We start from the raw sequence: 14958 nt of genomic DNA on the forward strand, positions 1-14958 counted from the left end.
GATTGGCTCCGGCGGAGTTTGAATTGGTTGGCGTGAGCGATGCTGCAGGCGCGTTCAGACGTGGCTACTCGCATCTCGGGAGGCTGCTGATCCCGGGTGGTTTTTCCCGAGGAAGCCTGATCTGGACAGGAAACCCTTTTCTGCCATAAAATCTCGGCTCATTGGGGGCAAGTTCGCACGACACGTGAGCAACGGAATTCAGTGCGTCGTGGGAATCCAGTCGTTTGTCCACGGGATGGGTCAACCCTGAATTTGGGCAGTGGTTTACAGGTAGTTACAGCAGTTCATTTAGTGACCGTTCAAAGTTATAACGGCACTGAAAAAAAGTGACTTATTTATTTATTTATTTATTTATTTATCATACTTTTATACCGCACCATCTCCCGTAGGACTCAGGGCGGTTCACAGGCATATTAAAAAACAATATAATAAATAAGCATTAAAAACCCAATTAAAACTAAATATTATCATGGCCAAATCACTAAAAATAATAAAAACCCATTAAAAACCCTTAAAATTTAGTTAAAACATTTTATTCTTAGGCTAGTCCAGCGCACTGAAATAATAAAGTCTTCAGTTCACGTCTGAAGGTCCAGAAGTCGGGGAGTTGTCGTAATCCCGAAGGAAGCTCGTTCCACAGGGCTGGCCACAGAGAAGGCTCTCCCCCAGGGGGCCACCAACCTACATTGTTTGGTCGACGGCACCCTGAGGAGGCCCACTCTGGGAGCGCACGGGTCGTTGGGAGGCAATCGGTGGCAGAAGGATGACTTAGGACCATTTTTTCAAAGTCACAACTTTTGCAGCCTCCCCAAGCATCGTGTGATCAAAATTTAAACGCTTGGCAACTGGTTCATATTTATAACCCTTACGAGGTCCTGGGGTTATTTGATCCCTTTTTTTGCCCTTCTGATCAAAGTCCATGGGGGATCCAGATTCATTTAACAACTGGGTTAGTAGCACTAGAATTTGGACTTATATATCACTTCACAGGGCTTTGCAGCCTTCTCTAAGTGGTTTGCAGAGTCATCCTCTTGCCCCCAACAATCTAGGTCCTCACTTTACCGACCTCGGAAGGATGGAAGGCTGAGTCAACCTGGAGCCGATCAGGATCGAACTGCTGGCAGTGAGCAGAGTTAGCCTGCAATAGCACTTAGACTTATATACAGCTTCACAGTTCTTTACAGCATGTTCTAAGCACATTACAGACTCAGCCTTTTGCACCCAACTGTTGTGGTCCGCCAGCAGCCTGCGGAGCTGGCAACTGAGTCGGACAGCGATGAGGCTGAGGTGAGGCCAGGGCCATCGGGAAGTGAGGTGCGGACTTCAGAGCCTCCAGAGACTGATAGTAGTGAGGCAGAGGAACAGGAGGAGCCTGTTCCTAACGCACACATGAGAAGAGCTGCCAGAAGGCAAGAGCAGCTTAAGCAAAGGGGACAACTCAATAGTAGGGTCAAGAGATGATTGGCCCCTCCCATAGAGCTTAAAACAGACCATCACCAGCGTTTTAGCTTTGCCGGAAAACAATGTTGATAGCTGCGTCTTCTGCTTCGTCTACCTCTTTGTTTTTGTGGCTTCTGGACATTTGTTAGGAAGGGCCTTTGGCAGTTTGCCTAATTAGACTAAGGTTTGTGAGATAACAGAAATTTGTGTTGGAAGGCATTTGTTTTACTTTGAGTTGAAGGAAGCTGGGAAGGAAGTAATTCCCAGCTGTTGAAATAAAGTTTGTTTTTCCACCAAGTTTATTACTACCTACTAGGGCCTGGTAGGACCAACAACCTGAGTCCTCATTTTACTGACCTCTGAAAGGACCCCTTCCATTTTTTCGGTTTACTCAGCCGTGGCTGAGTAAACCTTGAGCTGGCCAGGATCGAACTGCCAAGCTGCAGGCAGCTGGCAGTCAGCAGAAGTAGCCTGCAGTACTGCCACAGTTGTTAAGTGAAACCCTGCAGTTGCTAAGTTAGTAAGACGGATGTTAAGTGAATCAAGCCTCGCCGTTGATGTTGCTGATTGGAAGGTCGCCAAAGGGGATCACTTGACCCTGGAACATGGTTACACGTCATTTAAATACACGTCATTTGCCAAGAGTCCGAATTTTAATCATCCGACCATTGGGGGGGGTACAACGATCGTCAGCGTGGAAAACAGTCATAACTTTTTCAGTGCTGCTGTAACTTCAGACAAATGGTTTTAAGTTGAGGGCTACCTATAATTAGATATGTCGTTTAATTATCCTTTCCCCCCCATAATGCAGTGGTTCTCAACCTTTTTTTCCACCCCTGATCCCCCTTTAAATATCTTTTGTGGCCACAGATCCCCCAAGACTTACCGTAACTCAGGATTTAAATCATAATATTTCTTCAAGCCATCAGGGAACCTCTGTGACATCAGCGCTCCCCCCCGGGGTCTGCGGACCACAATTTGAAAGCCACTGCCATAACGAATTGCTGCATCAAACTATTGTATTTTTCAGAGTATAAGACGCACCAAGATTTTGAAGAGGAAAACAAGAAAAAAAATAGTTTTTGCCCTCCCTGGCCCCCAGGAGTGCTCTGCAGGCCTCCCAAACCCTCTGCGCATCCCATTTTTGCAAAAAACTGGCCCGTTTTTATGAAAAATGCGACACGAGTTTGGGAGGCCTGCAGAGTGCGCCTGGGAGCGGGGATTTTCATGAAAAATGGGCCTGTTTTTGAGCCTCCCGAACTCCCCACCCATGCCGTTTTTGCCCTCCCCAGCCCCCAGGAGCGCTCTACAGGCCTCCCAAACCCTCTGTGCATCCTGTTTTTGCCAAAAACGGGGCGGGGTTTCGGGAGGCCAAAAATGGCCGTATTCGGTGTATAAGACATACCGACATTGCCACCCTCATTTTTTGTGGGGGGGAGTGCGTCTTATACTCCGAAAAGACAAGACCTGTGTTTAACTTATAGAATCATCTATTGCAATGTCCTTCCTGTTAAAGACTACTTCAGCTTCAATCACAACAATACAAGAGCAAACAATAGATTTAAACTTAATGTTAACTGCTCCAATCTTGATTGCAGAAAATACGACTTCTGTAACAGAGTTGTTAATGCTTGGAACACACTACTTGGCTCAGTGGTCTCTTCCCAAAATTCCCAAAGCTTTAACCAAAAACTGTCTACTATTGACCTCACCCCATTCCTAAGAGGTCCGTAAGGGGCGTGCATAAGAGCACAAACGTGCCTACCATTCCTGTCCTATTCTTTTTCTTTCGTTATATGCAATTGATATAGTTATTGCATGCTTATGCTTATATATATATATATGCTTATATATTATATAGTTACTTTCATGCTTATGCTTGTATATACTGTTGTGACAAAATAAATAAAAAATAAATAAATAAAATAAAAGTACGCTATTTCTTTTTTTAAAAAATTCTAAGGACTTGTCAAAACACGGCAATAAAGATACCTGATTTCATTGTAGGTGATTTCCTGATATGTGTTGTGCCTCCTCAAACAATTCAGGCTAATGACAGGAATAAGGATATAGTTTAGCCTGGGATTGCAGAAAATGGCCAGAGTGAAGCGACGGAGATCCAGAACAAAATCCTCGTCCAAGGGAAAAAAACATACTGCGTTCACATCGTCCTCCAGTCTTCCTTCAAAAGCTTTGCCTCCAACGTAAGCGTTTCTAATGTTGCTTTTAGCATTTCCAAGTCACATTTTGCAATTTCCAACGTATTTTTTTTCCCCTTAAACCCGCGCACGGGTAGTCCTCGACTTATGACCACAATTGAGCCCAAGATTTCTGTTGTGAAGGGAGACATTGTTTAAGGGAGTTTTGCCCTATTTGGCAACTTCTCTTGGCCTCAGCTGTTAAGCGAAGCGCTGCAGTTTATAAGTTAGCGACTCGGTTAGTAAGTGAACCTGGCTTCCCCCGTTAAAGTCGCAAAAGGTGATCACATGACCTTGGGACAATGCAGTGGTTGTTAATAAGAACCAGTTGCCAAGCCCCCGAATTTTGATCACGGGGAATGCTGCAAAGGTTGTAATTGAAAAATCGTCATTAATCACTCAGTATCGTCGTAACTTTTGAAGAGTCACTAAATGAACTATTGTAAGTGGAGGACTAGCTGTATTTTTTGATTATAGCTTGTTGGTTAATGTTCGGTTGCTTTAAAGTCTTATTTAACATTCTTTCTTTTTTCTTTTTTTCTATCACCTTTCTTCTTTTGTCTTGTAGAATGTTCTGTTGAATAACATTAACAGTCCAAATCCAAGTTCATCCACTAGATTACTCCAATCTTTGAAGTCCATTATCCAATAGCCAATTTTAATAAATCTTAGTTATTTGCAGGTTGGTTCCTTTTAAAAATCTTCAGGAGGGGGGGAAAAAAAACCTCATTAAATCTTCTCAAATTATCCAAGTCATCTTCTAAGAGCAACTGAAGTCCTTGAGTCTTTGACTTAAGATAATAATTGGGACCAAAACTTCCATCTCTAAGCGATGGATTAAATAAGTCTTTCATTTTACAACCTATTGTCGCGGCATTAAGCAAAACCGTCTCCCCTCCCCCCCATTGACTTTGCTTTATCGGAAGCTGGCTTGGAAAGTCATAATTTTTTTAATTTATTTATTTTATTTTATTTGCATTTATATCCCACCCTTCTCCAAAGACTCAGGGCGGCTTACACTATGTCAAGCAATACTCTTCATCCATTTGTATATTATATACAAAGTCAACTTATTGCCCCCAACAATCTGGGTCCTCATTTTACCTACCTTATAAAGTATGGAAGGCTGAGTCAACCTTGGGCCTGGTGGGACTTGAACCTGCAGTAATTGCAGACAGCTGTGTTAATAACAGACAGACTTAGTCCGTTGAGCCACATGGTTGTTGCAAAGAAAATGTTAATTTATACTTGGCTGTTGTCTTCAGCAGGTGTCCGGTTATCCTCCATAGCCAAAGACGGCCATTCTCTTCCTGGCTTTTAGCGTTTAGAGACCTATCAGAAACACTCAAACATATCCTGGCTGCCGGGGTTAGTTGGTGTTGGTGGTTCCAAAGACACGTTGCACAAGTAAGTTCGTTTTCTATCGAGGCTCCCCTACAGGGAGGGGAACCCTTTAGTAACCACTTGGCACTAAAAAAGTGACATATGACCGTTTTTCACTCTTATAACCATTGCAAACATCCCCATGGTTACGTGATCAAAATTGGGACGCTTGGCAACTGGCATGTATTTAAGACGGTTGCAGTGTCCCAGGGTCATGTGATCGCCTTTTGGGACCTTCCGACAAGTGAAATTAATGGGGAGGCTTGATTTCAGTCCATGAGCAGCTTTTTGGGACTTTCCCCTGACCGAAGATGTCATAAAGGATTTTAACGGCAATCAGGTTTCCTTGGAATAGACTTGGTTCTTGCCCAACTAAGGTTTCTTTTGCAGGGCCTAAAATGCAAATTTATTTATTTATTTGGTGGTGGTGGTTCTGTCTTTATTAATATATCAGTAACTCAAGGCGGCAAACGTGCATAATACTGTGGGGTGTTATAAAAATGCTCTGAGCTAAAAAATATTCCCTTCTATCAGTAATACGGTACGTAATATTTTCCTCTTTTTCATCACACCAACAGCCCTGTGAGGTGGGCTGGGCTGAGGGAGAGGAATTGGCTCCAAATCACCCAGCTGGCTTTCATGACTAAGGCAGAACTAGAACTCACCATTTCCAGGTGATTGGCCGAAAGTCAACCAGTCAGCTTTCATGCCTTAGGCGGGACTAGAACTCACCGTCTCCTGGTGACTGGCCAAAACTCACCTATTTGGCTTTCATGCCTAGGGCGCTACTAGAACTCACCGTCTCCAGGTGATTGGCCCAAAGTTAGCCAGTCTGCTTTCATGCTTTAGGCGGGACTAGAACTCATCGTCTCCTGGTGATTGGTTCAAAATCACCCAGTCAGCTTTCATGCCTTAGGCAGGACTAGAACTCACTGTCTCCTGGTGATTGATTCAAAATCACCCAGTCGGCTTTCATGCCTAAGGCCGGATTAGAACTCACGGTCTCCTGGTGTCTAAAATAGCATCTTATCCACTACATCAAAAAGAAAACAATGCTTGAATTAACCCCATTTCCTTTACGTCTCCTCTAATCCTATGGAAACGTTATTCCTTTCTCTTTCCAGATTCTTCATGTCTTTGTGAGCACAGCATTTCCTTCACACACCTGCCTGGAGGAGCTGAAGGAGCTCAGGGCTGAGGTCGAAAACCTGAAGAGGGAAGTGGCTGAGCTGCAGTCAACTCTTCAAGTTAGTTACCCCTTACTACGGTTGCAGCTACTCCAACCCTATCAGATTGGGTCGCTCATCTGTTATGATTCCAAAGACCGGGAAACACGATGTCTCGTTAAGCAAACTTATAGTTTTAATCACGAAGCCAGAACTAAAAGACAATTTCTGGTGGGGAAAATGATAAATTGAGATCCCATGGGGCACTGCAAATGGTCGTAACTGCGAGTCAATTTCCAAGGGCCCAAAATGTGGTCACATAACTATATGGGTGTGTGGTTTGAAGTCATAACTTTAGAATGGGTTGTAAGTAGCTTTCGGAGGGAGTCTGTCATAACTTGAGACAGTCACTAAGTTATCGGCCATAAGTCAAGGATTGCCCCCAGTGTGCCAGGGGTCTAGCCTCCTGGCTATCTTGTTAACTATGTTAATATCTTGCTTTTTCTAAATGTCGTTTGACTTCGATGTTTTAGTGCTTTTAATATTTTACTCCTTTCCGCTTTAATGTTTTAAAATATTTTTGAAATTTTAATCGTAATACAGCTAGTCCTTGACTTACGACCACAACCGAGCCCAAAGTTTCTGTTGTTCAGTGAGACATTTGTTAAGTGAGTTATCCCCCGTTTTACGGCGTTTCTCACCACAGTTGTTAAGTGAATCACTGCAGGTGATCAATTAGTAACCCGGTTGTTAAGTGAATCTGGCTTTCCCTTCCCCCCCCCCCATTGACTTTGCTTGTCAGAAGGTCACAAAGGGGGGGATCACATAACCCTGCGACACAGCGACCGTCATAAATATGAGTCCGTTGCCAAGCCTCTGAATTTTGATCACATGATTATGGGGATCCTGCAGAGGTCGTATCGGTGAAAAACGGTCATAACGTCACATTTTTTTAGTGTCATCGTAACTTCGAACAGCCACTTAATGAACTATTATAAGTCACCTGTACAATTAAATAAATTAATATTTAATTAATTAATTTAATTATTAATGCAAATTAAATAAATCTTTTTCCCCCCACTTTCTTAAGCAGAATGGAGGCACTGCGGCTTCTGCGGGAACCCTGCCTTGCCAGATCTCTCCAAACCTATTATCAGCTTCTGTACATGCGCAACTCGGCGTCCCACAACCCACCCCCTTGCCTTTGCAAAATCTACAGATTCCCATCCCGCCGCCTCCCCCGCCGCCTCCCCCACTGCTGCCGCCGCCTCCTCCACCAGCACCCCTTGTATTCAAAAGACGGAGTGACCCAAAGGTAAGATGGACATTAAAATACCATATTTTTCGGAGTATAAGATGCACCTTAGTTGTTGGGGAGGAAAATAAGAAAAAAGCTATTTGATGGGTGGATCGGCTTCCTGGAATACCCCCGATCAGCTGTTCCCAGAGGTGAATTTTAGCAACAGGTTCCTTGGTTGTGAGCTCTGTGCTTTGCTTTTTTTCCCCTGAAACTTCTAAAACTCCATTTCAGAAAAAAACATTTTTTTCTGCCTCTGAAAGCCTCCGAAACAGAGCTTCAGAAAAAAAGCTGCTGAAACTTCGGAGGCTTTTTTTCGGTAGCTTCATTTCTGAGGCTTTTTTTTCTGAAGCTCCGTTTCAGAGACTTTTTTCAGCCTCTGAAACCTCCGTTTGAGAGGCTGGGTGGGGCTACATCTGGAGTATAAGACGCACCCAGATTTTCACCCTCTTTTTTTTGGGGGGGGGGAATGTGCATCTTATACTCTGAAAAATATGGTAATTTTGGGAATTTCTTTTCTAAACGAAAGACCTTGTGACGCTTGGAAAGGCTGACCTGCACGAAAACCAGCAGACTACGATTTAGTACATTGAGAGACGCCAAGGACAGCTAGTCCTCGCTTAATGACGGCTCCTTCAGCAACCGTTCAGAGTTAAGTGTCGTGTCCCACTCCTCCGCTGACGGCCGGGTCAGGGAAATCCGAATCAGGTGTGCCTCTGCAGCTCTGCCAAAGTCCTAGCAAAGTCCTCAGGGCAGGCAGGAGACCAGAAAGTGACTTCAGCAAGATATGTTTAGACTTTGCCTGACTCAGAGAATGCCAGAAAGCAGATCCTTTATATAGGCCATGGGGTGTGGCTCCATGACTCAGCACTTATCCAGGCCTGCCCCTCCCTTCCTTCTGTTGCCTCCGCCTATCAAGTCTTCTGATGCGAGGGTCACTCCAGTCGGCAGCTGTTGGCAATTGACCTCCCTCAGGCTCACATGCTGTGGAGGAGGGGGAGGGGTCTAGTTGCTCCGTTTGCCTGGGCATGGAGCCAGAGCTGGGGGCTGGAGATACTTCCTCCTCTTCAGCCTGTTTGGGCATGGAGCCAGAGCTGGGGGCTGGAGGTACTTCTTCGTCCTCAGCCTGTCTGGGCATGGAGCCAGGGCTGGGGCCGGGAGGCATACTAGAACATTCCTCCGTGTTCGGAAGCAGATAAGAAGGCCTCGGCTGTGGTGAGATCGGATGAGACACAACATTAAGGTAGCACGGAAGAAATGGTACTTGCAACCTGTCCCCAAAGTTACAACTGTTGCAGTGTCCATATGGTCGTGCCAACAAAACGGGTGTTTGATACCCCGCCTGCTTTACAACTGCAGGGACGTTTCAATGGTAAAGTCACTAAGGCTAGAAACCAGGAGATGGGGAGTTCTAGTCCTGCCTTCGGCATGAGAGTTGGCTGGGTGACTTTAGTTTAGGCCAATCACTAGGAGAGGGTGAGTTGTAGTCCTGCCTTCTGCATGAGAGTCGACTGGGTGACTTTCGGCCAATCACAAGGAGTCAGTGAATTCTAGTTCCGCCTTAAGGCATGAGAGCCAATTGGATAACTTTAGACCAGTCACCGGGAGACAGTGACTTCTAGTCCCGCCTTAGGCATGAGAGCTGACTGGATGGCTTTGGGCCAATCACCAGGTGAGTTCTAGTCCTGCCTTGGGCGTGAAAGTCAGGTGAGTGATTTTGAGCGAAGCCAATCCACCTCACAGGGTTGTTGTGGGGAAAATAGGAGGAGGAAGCATTAATGTGTCTGGTCACCCCTTGCGTTGTTTACAAAAATAATAAAGGTGGGATGTAAATCAATAAATAAAAATAAACATATTGCGTTGAGCTATTCTGTTCCTCAACTGTCCATATGTTTCAAATAACTTGGTGATTCTTGGTCTTGTTTGAAGTGAGGCAGTTCTACTGCAATTCTACAGTCTGATGCTCACTTCTGGAATGTTATGACCTCGGCCACCAGCCCCTCCTGCACCCAAATCAGAGGAGGAAGAGGCGTGGGAGTCAGGATCAGCTTCAGGCCAACCTGAGAGCTCCGAGGGGGAAGAGGGGAATGGAGCTGGTAGAGAGACAGAGGCGGAGCCTGGACCCTCCGTCAGCCCCCAGATGAAGAGTCAACAGCCCCCAGGTCCGGAGGTGGCTGATGAAGAGGAGAAACCGCTGACATGCAGAAGGCAGAGGAGAGGAGAGCAGTGGAAATCTCTGGGCCGGTCCATGGGACGGAAGAGCCACTCTGGCGATAAAGGCAGGGGGAGGAGATGTGGCAGACAACTACTCATCTTCCAGCCAGGCGGACTTGTTAGCCTGCGATGAGAGAGAAAATTTTGCAGGGGTTGCTGGCACTTCTAATAAAGGAATCTTTTGAGTTCACTTCAGAAGGTTTGTCGTGTTTGGGCAGCTGGGTAAAAACATGGAAGTTCTTACGAGGCCTGTTAGGAGAAAGTGGGTCTTTCTGTGTTGTGGTCCGTCAACAGCCTACGGAGCTGGCAACAGAGTCAGACAGTGATGAGGCTGAGGTGAGGCCAGGGCCATCGGGAATTGAGGTGTGGACTCCAGAGCCTCCAGAGACTGGTAGTAGTGAGGCAGAGGAACAGGAGGAGCCTGTTCCTAATACACGCATGAGAAGAGTTGCCAGAAGGGAAGAGCAGTTCAAGCAGAGAGGACGACTCGGGAGTAGGGCCAAGAGATGATTGGTCCTCCCATAAGGCTTAAAACAGACCAGCACCGGCGTTTCAGCGTTGCCGGAAAAAAAATGTTGTAGCTGCGTCTTCAGCTTCGTCCTCTGCTTCGTGTACGTGTTTGTTTTTGTGGCTTCTGTACGTTTGCCAGAAAGGGCCTTTGGCAGTTTGCCTAATTGGACTGAGGTTTGTGAGATAACTGAGGAATTTGTGTTGGGAGGCATTTGTTTTACTTTGAGTTGAACGATGCTGGGAATGAAGCAATTCCCAGTTGCTCGAATAAAGTTTGTGTTTCCACGGACTAAGTTTATTACTACCTACTTGGGCCTGGGTCACAACACTCTGGATATTGGTTACCCAGCACTCCCGAGGTCCCAGCCAACCTGGGATCTACAGAAACCTGGTTTCAAATATCAAAATTGTGACAGACATGGCAACGAGGATCGGAAGAAGCGTTCAAAACCCCACAAATCCAACCCTTTGCTCAATGCAGCCAATCGAACAGCTCCAAGCCACTCCCTAACAAAACGTTTTATTTTCACAGTTGAGTGATTCATGGATTCTGATTGGTTTTTCCCCATTTATTCTCCTCAAATTCAGGATGTCCCGCTAAAAAAAGAGATTCCCCTACAAATAACAGCTCAGGATCTGCTCAACGTAAAACTGAAGAAGACCAAGAGTGAAGCAGCGATGGACAAGGTAATCCTGAAATGAGATGTTCGAGCACGCTTGCAGCTTGGATAAGCTGCTTTCTACATACAGGTAGTCCTCGACGTAAGAAATTAAATCCAGAAAGCACACACAGGCAGATTGATGCAGCAGGATTCGTTAACTTTTTTATATATATAAAACAATACATGAAGATGAAAGTACAATACCAATATAGATTCTTCTTACAAGGAGAGAACAGTTAGTTTAATTTCTGCAGAGCAGGCTAGTTCAGACACAGACTGCTTAATTTCAGTTTCAATTCTCAGCACAGACTCAGAAGCTGCAGACTAAGACATGCCCTGGCTCTAGTCTGTCTCAGCTCCTATGGGCTGACTTAGTTGCTATGCCTATTCATTGGCTGACCTTGTTACCAGGTCTCTGCCAGTTCTTGAATAATCTGACACCTTCCAATTCTGTGATTCTGTTATTCTCTGTTATTCTATTATTCTGAGAACAGGGGTACCAATTTATCTCCCTTTCCTGTTTCAGGAAACCTCCACGTCCAAGGGATGCAAGGCGTTGATTACTCTCCGGGATCTTCAGAGCATCCGTCTCCAGCCCAAGGCCCCCCAGCCCCTTCCTTGCGTTACAAATTTTCTCAAGTAAGACATTTGCCCTCGTGTGAAATTTCGGGAGATGACTTGATGTTTTAATTTGGGCCACTGAGCGATTTTCTGATCTTACCATCTGTCCTTTTTGGTTCTTCCTTTTAGTACTCCCAACAGAGACGGTTTAGATTTCCGGAAACACTTGAAAAAAGTTGCTATTAAAAGGTAAATAAATAGGGTTTTTTTCCCCCCCTCTACCAACAAAGTTAGGGGATGCCAGTTGGCATAGTGACATCCAGTGGAAGATGACCTCAAAGATCTATACTTAGGACTTAGGACCCGGGTACTTACGAGACCGCCTGCTGTTACCTTATGCCTCCCACCGACCCGTACGCTCCCACAGAGAGGGCCTTCTCAGGGTGCCGTCCGCCAAACAATGTCGGCTGGCGGCCCCCAGGAGTAGGGCCTTCTCTGTGGGAGCACCGACGCTCTGGAACGAACTCCCCCCTGGCTTACGTCAAGTGCCTGATCTTCGGACCTTCCGTCGTGAGCTAAAAACATATTTATTCATTCAAGCAGGACTGGCATAAATAGTGGATTTTAAATTGGGGTTTTAGTAACATTTTAAATTTTAAATCTTTTCATTACCGGCCATTTAGTAATAGTTTATTTTAATCTCTTTTAATTGTATATACTCTGTATTTTATTTCGGCTGTACACCGCCCTGAGTCCTTCGGGAGAAGGGCGGTATAAAAATTTAATAAAATAAATAAATAAATAAATAAATATACAGGTGGTCCTCGACTTACGACCACTTTGGAGCCCAACCTTTCTGTTGCTAAGCGAGGCATTTGTTGAGCGAGTTTTGGCCCAATTTTACGACGTTTCTTGCCACCGTTGTAAATTGAATCGCTGCAGTGGATAAGTGAGTCACTCGGTCGTTAAGTGAATCTGGCTTCCCCCCCGTTGACTTGGCTTGTCAGAAGGTCCCAAAAGGGGATCACATGACGTTGGGACACTGCAACCGTCGTAAGTACGAACCGGGGTTGCCAAGTGTCTGAATTTTGATCACATGATCCTGGGGATGCTGCAAATGTAACTGTGAAAAAATGGTTGCGAGTCCCTTTTTGCGCCGTTGTACCTTTGACTGGTCGTTAAATGAACTGCAATAAGTCGGGGACTACCTGTATACATAGTCCTCAACCATGATCACAACTGAGTCTGGCATTTCAGTTGTTAAGTGATGCGGTCGTTGTGCGAGTCATCGTGTGACTGAACCCGATTGTACAACTATTTTTTGCAAAAATACGAAAAATATGTCTAAATCGGGTCTCCAGCCTTTGCAACTTTAAGCCTGGAGGACTTCAACTCCCAGAATCCCCCAGCCAACTTTGCTGGCTAGGGAATTTTGGGAGTTGAAATCCTCCAGGCTTAAAGTTGCAAAGGTTGGAGACCCCCCGGTCTAAATCAAAATTTAGGCGTGGGGGAACCAGCATGTATATAAGATGTTCATGGCATCCCAGGATCATGTGATCGCCATTAATCACCTTCCCAGCTGGTTTCTAGCAAGCAAAGTCAACGGGGGGGGAAGCCAGATTCACTTAAAGACCATATGATTCACTTAACAACTGCAGGGGTTTGCTTAACTACTCTAGCCAAAAAAAGGCATAAAACTTAACGCAATTTAGCAACTGCTTTGCTTAACATCAGAAATTCTACTCTCACAGTCATAAGCCGAGGACCTCCTGTACTGCAGTAATACAGAACTATTAATTATTAATAACATTAATATTAATTATTGAGATGAATCATTATTATTAATAGTTATATCTGAAGTGGTATAGGGTCTTCTGCCTGAGCAGGGGGTTGCAGTAGATTTCCAAGATCCATTCCAACTCTGTTACTCTGTGCTCGACTTACGACACACAATTGAAACCAGAATTTATGTTACTAAAGTGAGAAATTTGCCAAGTCAGTTTCGACCCTGTTTTCCAACTTGCCACCGTTGTTAAGTGGATCGCTTCAGTCTTTAAATTAGCAACTCGTTCATTAAGTGGAGCTGGCTTTCCCCACGGACTTTGCTTGTCAGAAGGTCACGAGAGGATCACGTGACCCTGTAACCGTCATAACTACAAGTCATTTGCCAAGCGTCCGAATTTTGATTTTGACCATAGGGGATGCGGCAACAGTCGTAAGTGTGAAAAAACAGTCATAAGTCAATTTTTCGGCGCCGTTTTAACGTCGAAGGGTCACTAAATGAGCTGTCATAGGTCGAGAACTACCCCTAATGTGGCATTATTATTTTTCTTTTCTTTTTTTAACCAGGAGTCCAGGGGGAACCCCAATGAATAACAAAGAAAACATTGAGACTGGCACAGGATTAACCCCACTCATGACCCAGGCTCTCCGGCGCAAATTCCAGGCAAGGCCACCCCAAAACGTGTATTGCTCTCCCTTGATTTCCTGGGAAAATTGGAACAGTGGAGATTAGACAAAATGCCTTTATCGGAAGTCCTCAATTGTGCCCAAAATTTCCTTTGCCCCATTCCGCAGTTTTTAAGTTAATCCCTGCAGTTTTTCAGTTAGTAAGATGGTTATTGAGGGACGCGGTGGCTCAGGGGCTAGGACGTTGATCTTGTCGATCGAAAGGCCGGCAGCTCAGCGGTTCGAATCCCTAGTGCTGCCGTGTCATGGGGTGAGCTCCTGTTACTTGTCCCAGCTTCTGCCAACCTAGCAGTTTCGAAAGCACGTAAAAACTGCAAGTAGAAAAAATAGAAACCACCTTTGGTGGGAAGGGAACAGCGTTCCGTGCACCTTTGGCGTTGAGTCATGCCGGCCACGTGACCACGGAGACGTCTTCGGACAGCGCTGGCTCTTCGGCTTTGAAACGGAGATGAGCACCGCCCCCTAGAGTCGGGAACGACTAGCACGAATGTGCGAGGGGAACCTTTACCTTTAAGATGGTTATTAAGTAAACTTGTTGTCAGGGTTCCAAGTAATACATGAAAGCCAGCAAGGTAACTTTTGGCCACTCCCTCTCCCTCAGCCCAACCCACCTCACAGGGTTGTTGTTGTGGGGAAAATAGGAGGAGGCACGCGTGTTGGATCTGTTCGCCACCTTGAGTTATTTGTAAAAACCACAACGTGGGGGTTACAAATAAAGGAAGAAAGAACCCAATTGCAAGCTGTTTTATTTATTCATTTTATTTTTACAGCTGGCTCACCCGAAGAGTCCCTCTCCTTCCTGTTTCCCTACAAGAAACAGCTTTGAAGAACAGAGCTAGAAAAATCTCCTGGTGGTCTCCAAACACCTCTACGATGGATACATTGCTGCTTGAGGGGGGAGCAATATGGACGGAGAATCACAGATGTCCTTGGGGAAGCGTTTCGCATGCTGGAATATACTTCTTTCCCTCCCTCCCACCTGCTTTTTTTTAACAAAACAATATTCTGTAGCAACGCCTTGCTGAAAAGTTCTTTTAAAACAGGGGTCTCCAACCTTG

At 45.3% G+C, this 14958-nt stretch overlaps 1 protein-coding gene across 5 annotated transcripts; it reads left to right on the forward strand.

Moving 5' to 3' along the window:
• Positions 1-102: 102 nt before the first annotated feature.
• PRR11 (proline rich 11) lies at positions 103-14958 on the forward strand. 5 transcript variants are annotated; one of them, XR_009152813.1, is made up of 10 exons: positions 103-270; positions 3448-3644; positions 4904-5045; positions 6146-6268; positions 7278-7502; positions 10797-10895; positions 11397-11509; positions 11621-11680; positions 13789-13877; positions 14671-14808. XR_009152813.1 is itself a non-coding variant. In XM_058164081.1 (10 exons), the coding sequence occupies exons 2-10, from the start codon at positions 3535-3537 to the stop codon at positions 14737-14739; spliced, it is 1038 nt and encodes a 345-aa protein (XP_058020064.1). In that variant the 5' UTR covers positions 103-270; positions 3448-3534; the 3' UTR covers positions 14740-14885. The 5 variants fall into 5 exon arrangements, 4 of the variants coding, with proteins under 4 accessions (XP_058020064.1, XP_058020060.1, XP_058020061.1 ...); XM_058164081.1 differs by having other exon boundaries at positions 13781-13877; positions 14671-14885; XM_058164077.1 differs by lacking the exon at positions 13789-13877 and having other exon boundaries at positions 14671-14958.

Source organism: Ahaetulla prasina, chromosome 1, assembly GCF_028640845.1.
Source record: "Ahaetulla prasina isolate Xishuangbanna chromosome 1, ASM2864084v1, whole genome shotgun sequence".
NCBI lineage: Eukaryota > Metazoa > Chordata > Lepidosauria > Squamata > Colubridae > Ahaetulla > Ahaetulla prasina.